General features: G+C 47.4%; 1 protein-coding gene across 1 annotated transcript in view; it reads left to right on the top strand.

Moving 5' to 3' along the window:
• Window positions 1–10848, top strand: part of LOC149851726 (scavenger receptor cysteine-rich type 1 protein M130-like) — a 28171-nt gene extending 17323 nt beyond the window's left edge. The window contains exons 7-13 of the mRNA XM_090030444.1: window positions 1851–1886; window positions 2547–2684; window positions 3526–3621; window positions 4169–4252; window positions 4984–5073; window positions 8959–9108; window positions 10724–10848. Of these exons, the coding sequence (XP_089886570.1) occupies window positions 1851–1886; window positions 2547–2684; window positions 3526–3621; window positions 4169–4252; window positions 4984–5073; window positions 8959–9108; window positions 10724–10848 (719 nt within the window). The remainder of the gene's footprint in view (window positions 1–1850; window positions 1887–2546; window positions 2685–3525; window positions 3622–4168; window positions 4253–4983; window positions 5074–8958; window positions 9109–10723) is intronic.
• Window positions 10849–15123: the final 4275 nt, after the last annotated feature.

Below are 15123 nucleotides of genomic sequence, written 5' to 3' on the forward strand. Positions count from 1 at the left end.
GAACAATAGTCAGCGCAGAACAGGAACAGAGAACAGGGGGTGCCATGGCTGCCCCTGGGGCAACCATCCTGTTACAGTGACCAGCAGACATCCCCAGCCAGAAGCTGCAGGTTGTATTATATCAATGGAGCAATCAGATAATAGAAGAGCACACCCTACTTAATCTGACCTGGAGATACTCTTCCTGCAAAAGGTACTCACTCGGGTGTGATACGACTGCACTTACCCCAAGCTGCCCTGCTTGAACATGTGGACACCCTTGTTCTAAATACAGGTAACACATCCTAAGTGTATCTACAGAAAGGGCCATTTGTGAATCTAGACATGACTGCGGAGGCTGATCTGAGGATCCACATGTTTAACTGTGGATGTGGCAAATAGGTCCAGAAGGAAGAACACCATATTTGCAATGCTGGGTCACATCTCCTTCCTTTTTGTTTCTCTGCCTAACATCCCAGGGTCATCATACTATCTGCCTGGCCATATTTATCCTGATACTATTAGCTCCATCCTGAGGGTATTGGAGAAATCACTGGCTTTCCCTAGTGTTAGAGCAGGCAGTCAATGCTGTCTCTAGCTCATCTATAACTGGTTGCAAATATTGGGAAATGGTAACGTTCATAATTCATCATTCCTTGTCAGGTATTAGTTATGGCCCTGCTGTGCCTAGGAGAGTTGCTGGCCTTTGGAGTGATCCTCTGTGGCACCTGTATACAGAAGCATACAGGAATATTAGTGATCTCCAGGGTTTTACTCTTCACATCTTTCTTCATGTCCCGTGCATTTCCTTCTAGAGTTCACAGATCTGAGGCTGGTGAATGGTGATGATTGTTCCGGTCGTCTGGAGGTTTTCTACAATGGGACGTGGGGGAGTGTTTGCTCCAACGAGATGGTTCAAGCCACTGTGGACATTGTATGCAAGCAGCTGGGCTGCGGGAATGGAGGAAAATTTGCAGCAGACTATTTATATGGACGAGGTTCTGGTCCCACGTGGCTGGACCGCATTCAGTGCCGTAAAGAGCACAGCTCCCTGTGGGAGTGTCCATCAAAGCCATGGGACCCTCACTCATGTCACGACCAGGTGGAAGAGACCTACATTACTTGTGCTGGTAATTTTGAGACTTTCTGCACACAAACATGTATGCAAGCACACTTGGGCCCAATCATGTATATGCACGCGCACACCCGTGTCTCCATGTAACTCAGCCTGTTCTGTTTGAGCATGGGCTGGCTGTTCCCTGTGTGTACCAGGTGTAAGCAGTAAGATTTTTACAGTATCCTGGGATCTGCTACCTTTGAATATAGTTGGTTTTTGGCTGTATCCAACACTTAGTTTTTGGTCTTGAGTTTTGCTTCCAGTCTGCATTAGCTCAGAGGTACTTGCACATTTGTTGCTCTCCTCTTGGAAGTAGACACTGTGTTCTTGAAGGATAGCCCTGGATTTGTGGCTTTAAAGACACTGCCCTCTTGGATAGATGAGCTGAAAATATCTGACACCAGCTCTGCAGCAGACCTCACTGGTTTGCCATCTGCATTTCCCAGGAGGAGGCAGAATGTAGATGTGATGTGCAGGTGAGGTGTGCAGACTCACAGGCTACATCTACAATATTGCCTCATTGTGCCTGAGAGGGCTGTTGATAAGGGGACCGTAGTCTCCAGCTCCCTGTCAGCTTGCATCAAATCCAAAAATGAAGCAGTGATAGCCCATTGCCCCACCTCACAGTCCTCTTCAGCGGGTCTCCACATAAAAGATTCCCATATTCACTCTCAGAGGTGATGTTCTCCTGGTAACAAACATGTCATCTCTGTCTTACTCCAGACTCCAACTCTCCTTCCCTCTTTCCTTGCAGATGGGACAGAGACCACTGCATCCCCACAGAAAACAGGTAAAAAAAGTCCCTGGGGTGGGAGCTGCAGGGGGTGCTGAGCAGGAGCCATTCCTGTCCGGTGGCTCATGGTATGGCTGTGTCCATGACAAACTGCCTGTGGTGCAGCACTGACCCTCATGCCATGCGTGGTGCAATTAGAGACTACAGAGTCCTAAATTGGTAGGGGCTGGAAGGGACCTCAGAAAATTATCAGGTTCAGCCCCCTGCACCAGACAGGCAAGACAATGGGGGAAACACCCCAGCAAGGTGACTGTCCAGTCTCCTCTTACAGATTTCCAGGGTAGGTGATTGCTCCACCTCTGGAAGGAGCGTATTCCACAGTCTGGACACCCTGACTGTGTGAAGAAGTTTTTTTCCTAGAGTTGATCCAGAGGTGTTCCACCAATTTGTGGCCGTTACTCCTGGTTGTTCACCAAGCCCTTGCTGTAGTCCCCTAATGTAGCAGTAAGCTGCTACCAAGTCCCCTCTCAGCCTTCACTTTGTCAAGCTGAAGAGTCCCAGGTCCCTCAGCCTTTCCTTGTATGACTTGCCATGCAAGTCTCTGACCATACGGGTGGCTCTTCTCTGGACTCTCTCAAGCTTGTCCTTGTCCTCCCCCAATGCCCACCTGCTTCTCATAGAATAGTCTCTGCATATTGCATGTCATTTGCTTTCCAGAAACACCTCAGCGCCCATCTCCGACAGGTGGGAGAGACATGGTGCCCATTGTCATCTGCATTGTCCTGGGGGCCCTTCTCTGTCTCATCCTGATCATGCTGGGTAGACAGGTGAGAAGCTCCAGGGCACTGCGCAGAGGTGAGACTCATTGGTCTGAGCTTGGAAAAAACCATATATGTACAATTAGTAGGGGAGGGGAGGGGTATTGGCAGAGCTGTGATGCAACCTAGGCCTTGCAGGTAATGGGAGGTATAGCTGAGGAGGCGAGGATCTGCAACAGAGATCCAGGTAGTCTGTGAAATAAAGCCGTCCATCAGTAACATTGCAGTAGAATTGAACAGGGCTACAAATAAATATAAGAACAAAGCTGAACTGAGACAACCTCACAAGGGTGGTCAGGACAAAGCAAGATAGCAAAGGAGATGAAAGAGTTTGGAAATATTAACACAGTTGTGGTCCAGCTGTTCTCTATGAGGGAACGAAACCTCAGGAAAGCAGTTTGCAATGCAAGAGCAAGAAGCAAAGAAAAAGCAAGGTGGGAGAAAGGAAATCCTTATACTTGGCCAAGTGCTGGGTGGCAGTTGCTACCTTACTTCAGTCAGGAGGTTATAACTTCTGATGAAAACCAGAGTCAATGTAAGTATTGTGCCTGCATGTGCATGTGTGAATATATTTACAGTTTTCCAATAGATGAGACTGGGAAGTGTCAGGAGTACTAAGATGAAAGTAGTAGAAAGGGAAGTTGTAGGCTAAGCATATAAAAATGTTTTGTGACAGAAGAGTGGTCCATGCAACAGTCTCCAGAGGGAAGCTATTGAATAGGCTTGGGCAGTGTCACACTGTATATTTTTTCTGTAGACTGGACAAGAAAGCAGCACTGTGCTGTAGGGCTCAGCTCAGCTCCAAAGGGAAGGGCTGGAGGACCTTTTAACGTTTCCTCCTGCCATTATCCTACGTGAAACCTGCCTTTTGTTTTCAGGCTCTGGAAGATACTCAGGACCATTACCTGATGCTGTGTATGAGGAGCTTGATTATAACTTGATGAGGGAGAAGCTTGAGATGTTTGATCGCTCAGGTCTGTGTTCCCCATTGCCAATGCACAGCAGGTGTCTAAGGGTGTTTGTACACATTTGTGGTTTTGGGGGGGGTTGTGTCCCACAATGTATCCCAATGATTTCCATTTCTATTTTGCACATTACAAGTTTAACACTCACTATTTATAAATGTGCTTTTGCAAGTAAAATATGCTTGAGGGCACCTCCATAACAATTATACCCTCACTTTGCAGCCCTCTGAGCCCTGCAAGGCTACAGGTACTGTGCCTGGGATGAGAACAAGATGTTTCAGGAGCTCTGGAAATGAGTTTCCTTCCCAGCAGACAGTCCACTTGTCCCAACTCTACGCAGCATTTGTCTCCCCCTGCCTGTGCTGCAATGTGGGAACAGAGCCCTGCATGGGTAGTGTAAGAGGTCATCTGTAGGAGCATAGGGGCAGGGGCAGTCTGAATAGTTTTGCCACTGCTTTCACTGCTGTGTTGTGTGGGCTCCCTCCTCCCCAGGTGTCTAGCCACCAGTCAGTTCAACAGGGCTCATGTGGATAACACACTGTCTCTCACCCTCCAGTCTCCTACTCGGAGGACTCCATGATGAAGCTGCAGTATTACACTGGGGATAGTGAGGAGGGATATGACCCTGGATCAGCACAAGGTAATGGGGGAAGGCAGAGCCCAGAGATAGAGGCCCAGATCCAAGGTGAGAATTCGGTTTCCTGGGCATTTCCTCTCTACATTCCCCCTGTTTAGCACTCATGTGAGACAGTGCAATGGGTCAGATTTCACAAGATGTTCAGAGAGCATCCTGCTGGGAATATGGGGTCAGATCCAGACACTTCTTGCATTTGAGTTATGGGCAGGGAATGGAGAAAGTAATCAGATGCTGAGCAATGAAAGGTCTATCACTGAGCAAACCTAGATCAATGGCCAAGCTCTTACTTCCCTGCCTCCCTGCCATGAGCACAGAGCCCACGTTGCATTCAAATCTGCACGATGACTTGAACCCAGAATCTGTAATGTGTGGTTTCACTCTGACAAGGCTGAATCAGGTGCTGATGCTACAGTCTTTCAAGGTATCCAGTGTTAGACAGCACCAGCACATATCCTGATCCTAGTGACATACATTATCCCAGGAGTAAGGGGATGCACTTGGGCAGGACTGTAAGCTTAGGTATTCATGAAGAGCTGAAGTAGGACCAAATCCTGTTTTACCAAAACTCATTACTCTTCCCTTTCCACCTGAATCACTCTGAGAGATTCCTTGCAATGCCAGAGAAAACAGCCCTAAATCCAAGACAGCAGGCATTTGCTGGGCAACTACATGCCTGGAGGAATGGACACCGTGGAAGGAAAGCTGAGTGTGGTTTTTTGGGGGTTTTTTTGCAGAGGAAGCTTCCCCTGGGGATTTGCAGCTGGATTACGATAGTGTTGAGGAACCTGCACTGAATAATGCCCATGTACCTCCAGAGAGACAAGGTGAGAAGCAAATCCACCCCCAGAGGGGAGGAGCACCTATACACATGCCCAACACCTGTTCCAATGCCTGCTAATTAGTGCCACTTAATCTAGTCTGCTGCAGCATGCTAATTAGTTTTGTTATTTTAAGTATTGAATCTGTAATTCAATGCAACCAAATGTCCTGGTATCTAAGAGAGCAACTTGGTACTATTCCACCAATACCCCAGTCTCACCCTGCTGAACCCCATCCACAAATCTGCTCCTGTCTGGGCATGGGTCAGTGAGAGCTTTAAGATCACCCCTCCACATCTGCTGTCCACCCCGGGGGTTCAGCAGGCCTTGGGGAAGAGTCTCAAGCAGCCTCAGTGGTGAGAATTCAGGTCTTCTGAGAACTCGATCGGGTCAGCAGAGATTATGTGCTGAGGCCCTCCCAGGGCCCTGACGCCCTCCTTCCACACTATAGACAAGCCCTAAATGATGGGAAATGGCTACCAGCAGTGGTCTAGCTGTGGGAGGTTCCTGAGCTGAATGGGGCAGAACATGAAGCAGAGAAGCATGGGCTGCTTTAGGCCAGGACAGGGACACATCGACCAAGTGCCGGGACCATTCAGAAAATGTCCTGTGGAGGGATTTCTGGTGGAAAAATGACGTTGCTGCAGGGTGGATGATGTTTTCACAGGAAAACAGCGTTAGTGAAGGGGAATAAAAATGCTGCAGGGCAGGCAGTGTGTGAGTGTACACTGGCACAAGGAGTTGACTGGCTTAAGGATGCTAGGAGTAAGGCAACCAGCAGGTCCCACTACCCTAGGAGTTGGGCAGCATGGGGAGCCAGGTTGTCTGAGGAGCATCTGGGGTGGCTTACAGGCCAGACCATTCATGGGGAATGGAACACAATGAGCTCCTTAGACGGGATGGCAAGCTGGAGAAGCAGATGATAAATGGAGCAAACTAATGAATCGCATGTATATAGCCTACTCTCCTGGGCTCACCTAAATGGCAGTTTTGCAACTATGAAACCCACCTTTTTTGGTATTTATGACCTAGGAGGTTATTACCCACTATAACTTGTGCAGTTTGGATGCATAAGCATATGAGAAGGTATTGGGAATATTCAGTGGGCTAAACCCTAATCAGGTGCATGGCTATAGACATGCACCCAGTGTGTATGTATGGTCACAAAATGGTAGCCATACTGAAGCCAACAAGTAGTGGAGTTGGGATTCAGGGAGGAGGAGTGCTCTCCCATATCTTAACCCCAGGGACTAAATACTTTAGACCCTCAGTCTGGAGAGGCGAGACTTGAGTTCAGGCCTCTGAATTTGCATCATTCTGGGTTCAAGAAGCAAGGCTCTAACTCCTTGCCCACAGCTTGGGAATCATCCAAAAATCGCTCTTGCTCTCCTTTTGAAGCTTGCCCCCTGAACAGTCAAGAGAGGAACGCTTCTGGGGCCAAGAGGGATAGTTGGAGCTGGGAGAAGAAGGGTTAGGTGAGATGCATGCTACTTGCAAAAAGCCAGCCCTCAGGTCTAGCTTGTATCTTAGCTCCCAGTGGGGCAGAAGTTACTCGACTGCATTTTATCCAATGATTGTTATATGCAAGTTGAAGTGATTCAGTTTCAAAATGAGTGCTGGAGATGGGACTAGGTAGTGCTTATGCTGTGTGGTGGCGGTTGGCCACTGTCCTTGGAAACTGGGTGGGGGGGAATCATTTCTAACTGTCTTCTATGGGCCAAGTACTAGGAAGCTAGGTCTTCTGTGAGCTCAACCTTGCAGCTCATCTGTGGCTGGAACGTCTGAGGACCACATTCATCCTCCTGCTCTTTTCCAGGACTTAGGCCAAAATACAAGAATACGATGCTGGGTATGGTATGGACAGTGTGTTGTCTACAGACTACATGCAGCATACATGCATCTGCTCATGTCTCCTCTCTGAAGAGCTAATAGTGTGATAAAGGGTGATATTCTGTTCTTTCTTGGTCATCTAATTGGCTCTTTCCTCGGTCACATACACGGCATTTTTGGCACTTACAGACCCAAGGGATTTGTACTCTGAAAAACATGTGGATGACTATGGCTAGTTACAGACAAAAAAACATGGCGCTGTACTTTAAATTCCACGCGCCGCCACTCTGAGCCCAGTGCATGCCCAGAAGAGGTATTGACTTAAACAGGCCCCTGGCTCACCCAGTGTCTGTATAGATCAGGTGCTTCAGTTGGGCTTTTTTTGATAGTTTTATCTAATAGCTGATTGAATCAACTGGAGAGAAAAGCACCAAAAAGATCTGTTGAAGCACCTGATCTATACAGATACTGCACATCTGGGTTAAACTAATGTGCTGCTTGTCCAGTAAAGCACTTCTTATTTTATTTTGTAACTATGAAGTTAAAGAGACTGGTAACAACGTTGCAAAAAAACCTCTTCTCTTTCCCAATGAATTTCTGAGTTGTCAGAGGACCTGGTTTCTACCCCCTCCCCCTTCTCCCTTCACCCACCAATGACACTAATGCTAGTAACTCAGCGCATCTTTACACATGCACTGGGGGTGGGTGGGGGGACACTTTAATTAGAGCAGCTCCAACAGCCTCTACTATGTCTTGTCTTGTGTATTCTGCATCCCACACTTCAAAGTGGTGGTGATGGTGGTGGTACTGCTTAAAGCATCTCCACCACCATTTGGAAGCAGAGGGGTATTGAATACATGCGACGTGGAGGCCGCTGGAACTAATTAACATGCTCCATCAGACTCAATTAAATACAGCATGTTGGAGGAGCATCTCTGCACATCTGCAGGCACTCTCTGCTTGGAAAGCAGCACTATAGTAGATAATAAAGGCTTAAACTGGGAGGGCTTAGTTTCTTCCCCTGTGGAGAAGGAGGATTAGAGCAAAGGATCTATGGCTTCTCTAGTGAATGTCCTTGCCAGTGAGCTATTGGGGGGAAAAAAGGGGACACATACAGCCTTTTTCTGTGCCTGACACAAGTTCTGGTTGTCCTGGGTTTTGAATGACTCCATTTCAATCCGTAGCCTTTTTACAAGTCCATAACTAGTGCAAGTAAGTACTATTGCTCTTGGTTCACATGCAACGTCCCCCTGTGAGCAAGTCTGTGTGCCCACCAATAGAATTCCCCTAGGTGCATAAATGACAGAGTGTCCCATAGGCAGCAACGATGGACACTTTGGGCACCTATACACAAGTGCAGAGGCTGCAGATGTGATTCATCAAGTCTGCTTGAGCATGACAATTCCCACACTCCAGCAACCTCCTGGGTCTCATGCATCAGCGTCTCAATGCTTAAAAATGGTGGTGGCAACACTTGAACTCAAGCTTGTTGAAATGAGTTTTAGTTCAAGCACCCCACTGCCATCTTTAAGTAAGATACACACAGGTGCTTTATATACAGCCACTCTTGGAGCCACTCTAATTAAAGTGCCTCCCTGCCTCCACTCTGGAGCACATGTAAAAGTGCTCCTAGATGACCAGGAAATAAGAGCGCATCACCCAAAGTGCATACAAGTACTGAAACAAACACTTCTATGGCAGGGTGAACTGAAGTTAATGCACAAAAAAACCCAAACTTATACTCAACATGCATTGGGAATTTCATGCTCAGGCTTGACCACCTCATTTTGATCTCCCACACCTTCCTGACACCCACCAGCAGAGCTGCTGCATTTGGTTCCTTCCTACAGCATAAAAGCATATCTAAACTTTGAAACGTGCTTCTGACTTCGACCTATGTGACAATCCTGTGACACTCAGTGTGTGGTGGATGTTGTGGTCTCTCATTGCCTTATGGTTGTGGGCAGTGGAGGCCCCTCAGCTTTTTGTCCCTTTCAGGTCATGTATTTTTGTCTTCCCTAGAGGAGCTCTCATGTTCTGTGATTCCTTCCTCCTCTGCAGAGACCCTTGCCCTGGCTGGAGGTGTCACTGAAGATGGTTATGATGAAGCTGGCGAAGTTCCTGACCTTGCACATTTCCCTGTTTCTGGACTCACTGGTGTCCCAGCAGAAAGCGAGGAGAACTTGCAGACTTACAGGGACTCACAGATAGGTGAGAGGGAAGGGCAGTATTTCTAGTGCTCACAACATTATCACTTGTCTCACAACATGAGGTCTTTCAAAATCCTCAGCTCCTGGAGGAAAATGAGCACAAGAAAAATGCTGTTTCCTTTAAAAGATCAGCCAGCTTTTTAGACCATACTACTGCAGAAGGAAGCTTCAGGACATGAAACAGGGTTAACTTTAGGGCTCAAATACAGAAAGCAAAGGGTGCAAAAGCTTAAGGCAAAAGTCTAAAGTAGCCACCCTGAGAGAGGCTGACATGGGGCATGGAAGTACCTGTCATAAGAGCCCCTTGAACTCTGCTTCCAAGTGCTAAGCTACTGCCTTACAACCTGCAGGGAACTGTCTTGGGATTGAATATACGGTTCTGTGGACTCAATGAGAATAAACTGTGAGTCTGCTTTGTGCGAGATTTGCAATGTCCTCCACTCTACCGTCCTTGCTCTTGAGATTATATTATGGTGAAGGGATCCCTCCTCTCTTCGGTTTCCTTCTGGCATGATAACTCCCTAGGGCTACAGACATAGTCATAAGACAATGTGACCCCCTCATTAAGAAGAAGGAAGCCAACCCCTTAGTTCCTCACCTCTCTTGAACCCAGCAGATCACAGCACAGGAGCTGATCTGCTCCCACAACTTTCTTTGTAGAATTTCTTTGACAATGTGGGAGTGAGTTGCAGTCTTTTTATCAGCATCATAGGGTCCTCAGAACATCTTGCCCATGTGCGTAGATTCACAGACAGGTGTTGAAGACCCCCTTACCCCCAAGGAATGAAACTCTGGTAAAGAATAGGTGCCTGGAGAGAAGAGATGCCAAGGATTCAAGCTGAGAAACACTGTACCATCAGCTGAGAAGAACTTACCTCCCTGGGTACCAGGCTAGAATGGCTTACTGTTTCCAATGTAAAACCTTGGATTAAGAGAGAACTATAAATATAAAATCCAAATTTTCCCCTTTGACAGCTCCATTTACTTCCTTGTTCTGATTAATAACTGGGTGCCTGGAATTCAGATAAACCGAGATCAGTGCCTAGGTTTCCTACACAGTCCCTGAAGGGAATTAGGAGCCTCCAAAGGGTGTCCCACCAAAGTCAGTGCTCAAGTTGACAGGAAATGAGGAGAGCAATGCTGTTCTTTACTTAGATCCATCCTTAGATTTATGCCTGACCTGGTGTGCTTCTGAAACCCTGTTCCTGTTTTGAGGAAGGCAAGGACCTAATGCCACTGCCACCAAATGTTTCATAGCTGTCTGGTATTTAGAGCACTCTCAGATTAACTCTGAAAGTTGTGTCCCAGGCCTCCTTCCTCCTGGTAGACTCAAGCTCTGATTCCCCCATTGCCCAGAAGAGTTGCCTGCATTGCCCAAAAGATGTCAGGAATTCTCTGATCCTCGTCCTGAATCTGAGCATCTGTGCTGCAATGAATGTAAGCGTCGCCCTTGCAAGCATAGAGAGTAAGGATGGAAACTTGTCTGGGCTCAGTTAGAAGAAGAGATGCAAGACCAGTGGCAGCATATGCTGTCGGCTGCACACAGGTTATGTGAATGTGTGTGGGCTCATATTAAAACATATAGTCTGCAATTTGTTTCTGTTGATATTTTTCAGAATGGAGCACACCCTGGCTTAAAAGTGAAGGAATCTTTGAGGCTGTGCAAGATGACCCAGCCCCTCTTCCTGGAGACACGGGTTATGATGATGTTGAAGACAGCATCTCTGTGTCATCACCCTAAGAATGGATTTGCGTTGAGATATTATACTGTGGGAGTGTAAATGCTGGATGATCAGCAGCCTTCTGTCCAAAATATACACTCAGCCATAGTAGCCAAAGGGGCAATCCCACCTAGAACTGTTGTGAATCACTGTTTCAACAGGGTTTTTTGTACTGGCCAATATCTTTAAGTGTGACCAAGGAAGGAGCTGTAACTTGCCTTTTCATTTTGGACTTTTCAGGCTCTCCAGGCATTTTCTGGGTTTTATTCTTCATCATAAATTTAATCTTTTTTCTTAAATAACAAATTTTTGTTAGTAAATGTAGAGTTGCTGCTTCTCTCATGAAATCCATCAGGTATCTCCCTCAGAAATGTCACGCTTCCCTGGGCCTCCTCCCTCCATGGTTATTTTCAGTTATTGTCGAAACAATGCGATATGAAAGGCGTCACTCAGGAGCAGAATGACCCTTTCTTCCCATCTCGAGTAACCACCACAGTGATCGCAGAGATGCACCTGGCTGCTGTTCTGGTGGACTTGGGCTGTGAGCAGACATTCATGTAACACAAAACACAGAGCCTGCTGAGGCCACTAATCTGTCTGACAGCATTGTGGGTGACCTCTGTGCCATCCAGTTCACAATGGGGGGTCAACCACACTCCATTACTGGATCTGGACATGCCAGGGAGTGCCTGATCAGGGCTATGAACAAGCTTTAAATATTTCTGGCAAAGCTGACAGGGAAAGAACAGTGCTAGAGGACGACCGGGGTGATTTTCCATATACCGACTATGACCAGCCAGGCTGCTCAATGGAGACTTCAATACTGAGCTCCAGCTCCAGCCAAGGGAAGAGTAGCTTCTTTCTGGAGTCTAAGAGCTTTGAGATTGATGGCACATACAATATGGATCCCTCACCCAGAACACAAGGGGATGATGGGGAAATAAGAGGCTGCGGCTACCCCATAGCCAGTTGCTGCACTAGTCCTATAAAGCAGGCATTGTCAACCGGGGGTACACATACTTGGAAATGCCCTAGGGACTATGCCAGGGTGGGTTGGGAAGGAGTACCACCACCTTCCTGGAGCAGGGCTGGGGCCAGGCAAGCGGGGAGTGGGTGGTGGTGCTTTGTCACCACCTGCCCGCATCTCCCCACCCTCAACCCCCCCCCCCCCATAACACCACCCCCAGGACAGCAAGCTTCATGTCCGGCTTCAGACTACCCACCCTGCTCTGCATCTGGCCATTCACCTCCCCCCACCGCTCCACATCCAGCCACATGCCACACCCCACCCCCGCTCTGTGTCCAGCCACCAGGGCCACAGGAATTAAACCAGGTTGAAAACCCCTGCTATAAAGGAATCCTAGCCAAGGTGCCAGTTAGGAGCCACATGAAACTCCTGGGTGGGAGTTGTGCAGAAGTCCACTTATAGAGGCACCTGGGGGGCAATCTGCTGACAGGCCCTTCCCTCCCCTCCCCTCCTCTTCTGGTCCCACGCCTGGTTGGGACAGGGTAAGTCACAGCGCTTCTATTTCCTGCCTTCTGTGCCCACCACTCCAGGCTTTTCTGCACACAGGGTTGGGCAGGGATCCTAGATCCAAACTGCTCTCAAGCAGACAAGGTGGAGAGGATCATGGGGAGTTCAACGCAGCCCCTAAAACCAGGAGAGAGAGAAAATACAGGGAAAGTGGCCTCCTCTGGGAGTATCAGATAGCAGATGTGCTTTTGGGGTGTGGGACTGAAATAAAGTGGGTTTTCTGGGGCTGATGATGACAGAACAGAGAAGGAAAATTTCTGGGTGCATGTGTCAGGGAGAAGGGAACTGTAGGGGTTAAGAGAGAGCTGCAGCTCAGGGAAGGATGGTATCAGGACACTGTGAACGGCTGTAGCACAAGGGATTTGGGAAAGTGTGACAGTGGAGGGCGGACTCCAGGGATGAGCATTCCCAGCTAGGAGAATGGGAGAGGGATATTCAAGAGACTGGGTGTTCATTAGCAATGGGCACACAAAAGACCTTTGCGGGATCCCAGCTTAGACTTCAGTTTGCAGTGATTCAACTACCTAATTGTAAATATAGCCCCTGTTTCTATCTATTTAGGGGCATGGAACTAGTTCCCAAAACCTAGTCAATTCGGATAAGTTTTTCCCATCATACTCAGCTAGCAAACCTGCAACCCTATCAAAGAAGGTATTCGATTTGTTTGGTATGAGTTGTTCTTAATAAAGTGGTGTTAGCCACTAGGGGCCACTAGTGGCTAAAAATGTTGTTATTTATTGCGTTAAGGTTTCTAGAGGAGGCATTTGTATGCATGTGTTTAAGGGGGATCTAGAGAAAGATATCTGAAGCAAACTAGAAATGACTCATTTCCTCCTTTGCATTTCTTAGTTCGTCTCATTTTCATCATTTAGCAGCAGATCCACATTTCCCCTGACCTTTGTTGCACATCTGAAGTATTGATAGGGCCATTTCCTATTGTCATATTTTTCCCCTTGCTTACCTGATTTTCCCACTACCTGCCGGTGCCCTGTCTTTATTCACTTCATCACACACTCTTCTTTCATTCTTCTGCATGTCTACCTTGGTTTTCAGCTCCAGCAATTCCTGACCTGAGCAGCTGCACCCCAACTCTTCCAAACCCCTTCAGTCTAGCTGCAGCCTCATTTGATGGTTCATTTCCACCAGTGAGAGTAAAATATACAAACACCCTTGTGGGAATAACCAGTGACTGACTCAGTCATTTCTCCTATCACAATGCCTCTATGCACACAGTATTTATCAAAACTGCAGGAACTGGAGGGTGGGGGTGAAAAAGTAGTGTCAAGCTATTTTGATGTTCTCTTTTCCTGATTGTCATCTGAATCACCATAGATCATCTCACTAATGCCTGGATGGCTCCCCTGTATATTGGAGCAGATTGGACATGGTCTTCAAGGTTTATCACGGCAGAGAAATGCCATCCACCTAAGCATTCAGTGTTTCTCCACTTGGCCAGCAAGGACCTGCTAGTTCTCCCTGGCTATCTCTGCTCCTCCTTCCCAGCGTGACCCTGCCCAGTAGGGAAGCGTGAAATTTTGCTAACCACAGGCATCAGGTGTTTTCTTTTGAAGCTGTTTCAATGTGTTTTGAGCTTGAAAAACCAAAATCAAAATGAAAAAACCAGGCTTCAAAATGAAAGGAAAGCCCTCAAAATATTTCAAAAGTTTTGAAATGTTTCAAGTTTCAAAGCCAGGTTTGCTTGTCTTCAGCACTGGTCCCAGATGGCAGTGGCAGCCTTCTGTCATCCCACGTGCAGATCTGGGGACCCGCTCCCCCAGGAGGAGTCCAGCATAGCCCCACAGCCCTCCTGGGCATGCGGGCCCCCACATCTACACACTGGATGACAGGAGGCTGCAACTGCCATCAAGTGATACAAGTCTTGCTTTCAACTGTTCGAGGAGCAGTTTCCCAGAAACCTCTGCATCTATCTCCTTGAAGTTGGGCAAAGATTCATGCCCTCACAAGGGGCTACCATCCCCGCAATTTTCATCCAAATTAGGCAAGAAATGCCAAAAAGTTTTAGACATTTCCATGATTCCCCATTACAGCCTATGGACGAAATGTTGAAATGTGTTAAAACAGCAACACCATTTTGACAAAACAAAACAGGACAGTGCTTCAAAACGAAACAAAATGATGAAATGAAACACTGTCCCTTTGAAACAGTGAAACACACGTTGAAACGAATCAATGGTGTTTTGCACAGCCCTAATAAGTGGATATATGTGCTGAGCACAAAAACTGAGCATGCTCAGTAGGCTTCACACTAGAAGGGTATTTATGCCTGCCAGCGTAAATAATCCAGCAATTCAAGTGGGCCGATGACTGTCAGGTGTTACACTCTGGAGGGAAAAGGTCCTCCCATGTTTTAAGACAACTGTGTAAAAAACTGAACACATATAATGGGGTGATCTCGTTCAGATGTGTGGTGGGACAGAGCTTCCATGTCCTTCAGTCCCTCTGTTGCACCCCCACTGTTGCTGGGCATGCTTCTCTGCTGCATCTGCTCTTAGCCTTGCATCAGAAGGGTTGTGGATCAGCTACAAGTATAAGTGTAGGCAGTTAACTAAGCTGATGGGATAGAGACTTGTGGCTAAATGCAGGGTATGGGTTTGCAAAAGATCCCATGTTCTTGCATGGAGCATAGCACCTGGTTAGATAGGAAACACTCTGAACTGTCCTCTTTCCATTTCCTCAATGACTAGTAAGTAGAAAGAGCACTGCTCACCCAAAGTATACAAGTTGTAACCTAGTAGTTAGG

The sequence above is a fragment of the Crocodylus siamensis genome, unplaced genomic scaffold, assembly GCF_052110815.1.
Source record: "Crocodylus siamensis isolate JL-2025a unplaced genomic scaffold, ASM5211081v1 HiC_scaffold_334, whole genome shotgun sequence".
Taxonomy (NCBI): Eukaryota; Metazoa; Chordata; order Crocodylia; family Crocodylidae; genus Crocodylus; species Crocodylus siamensis.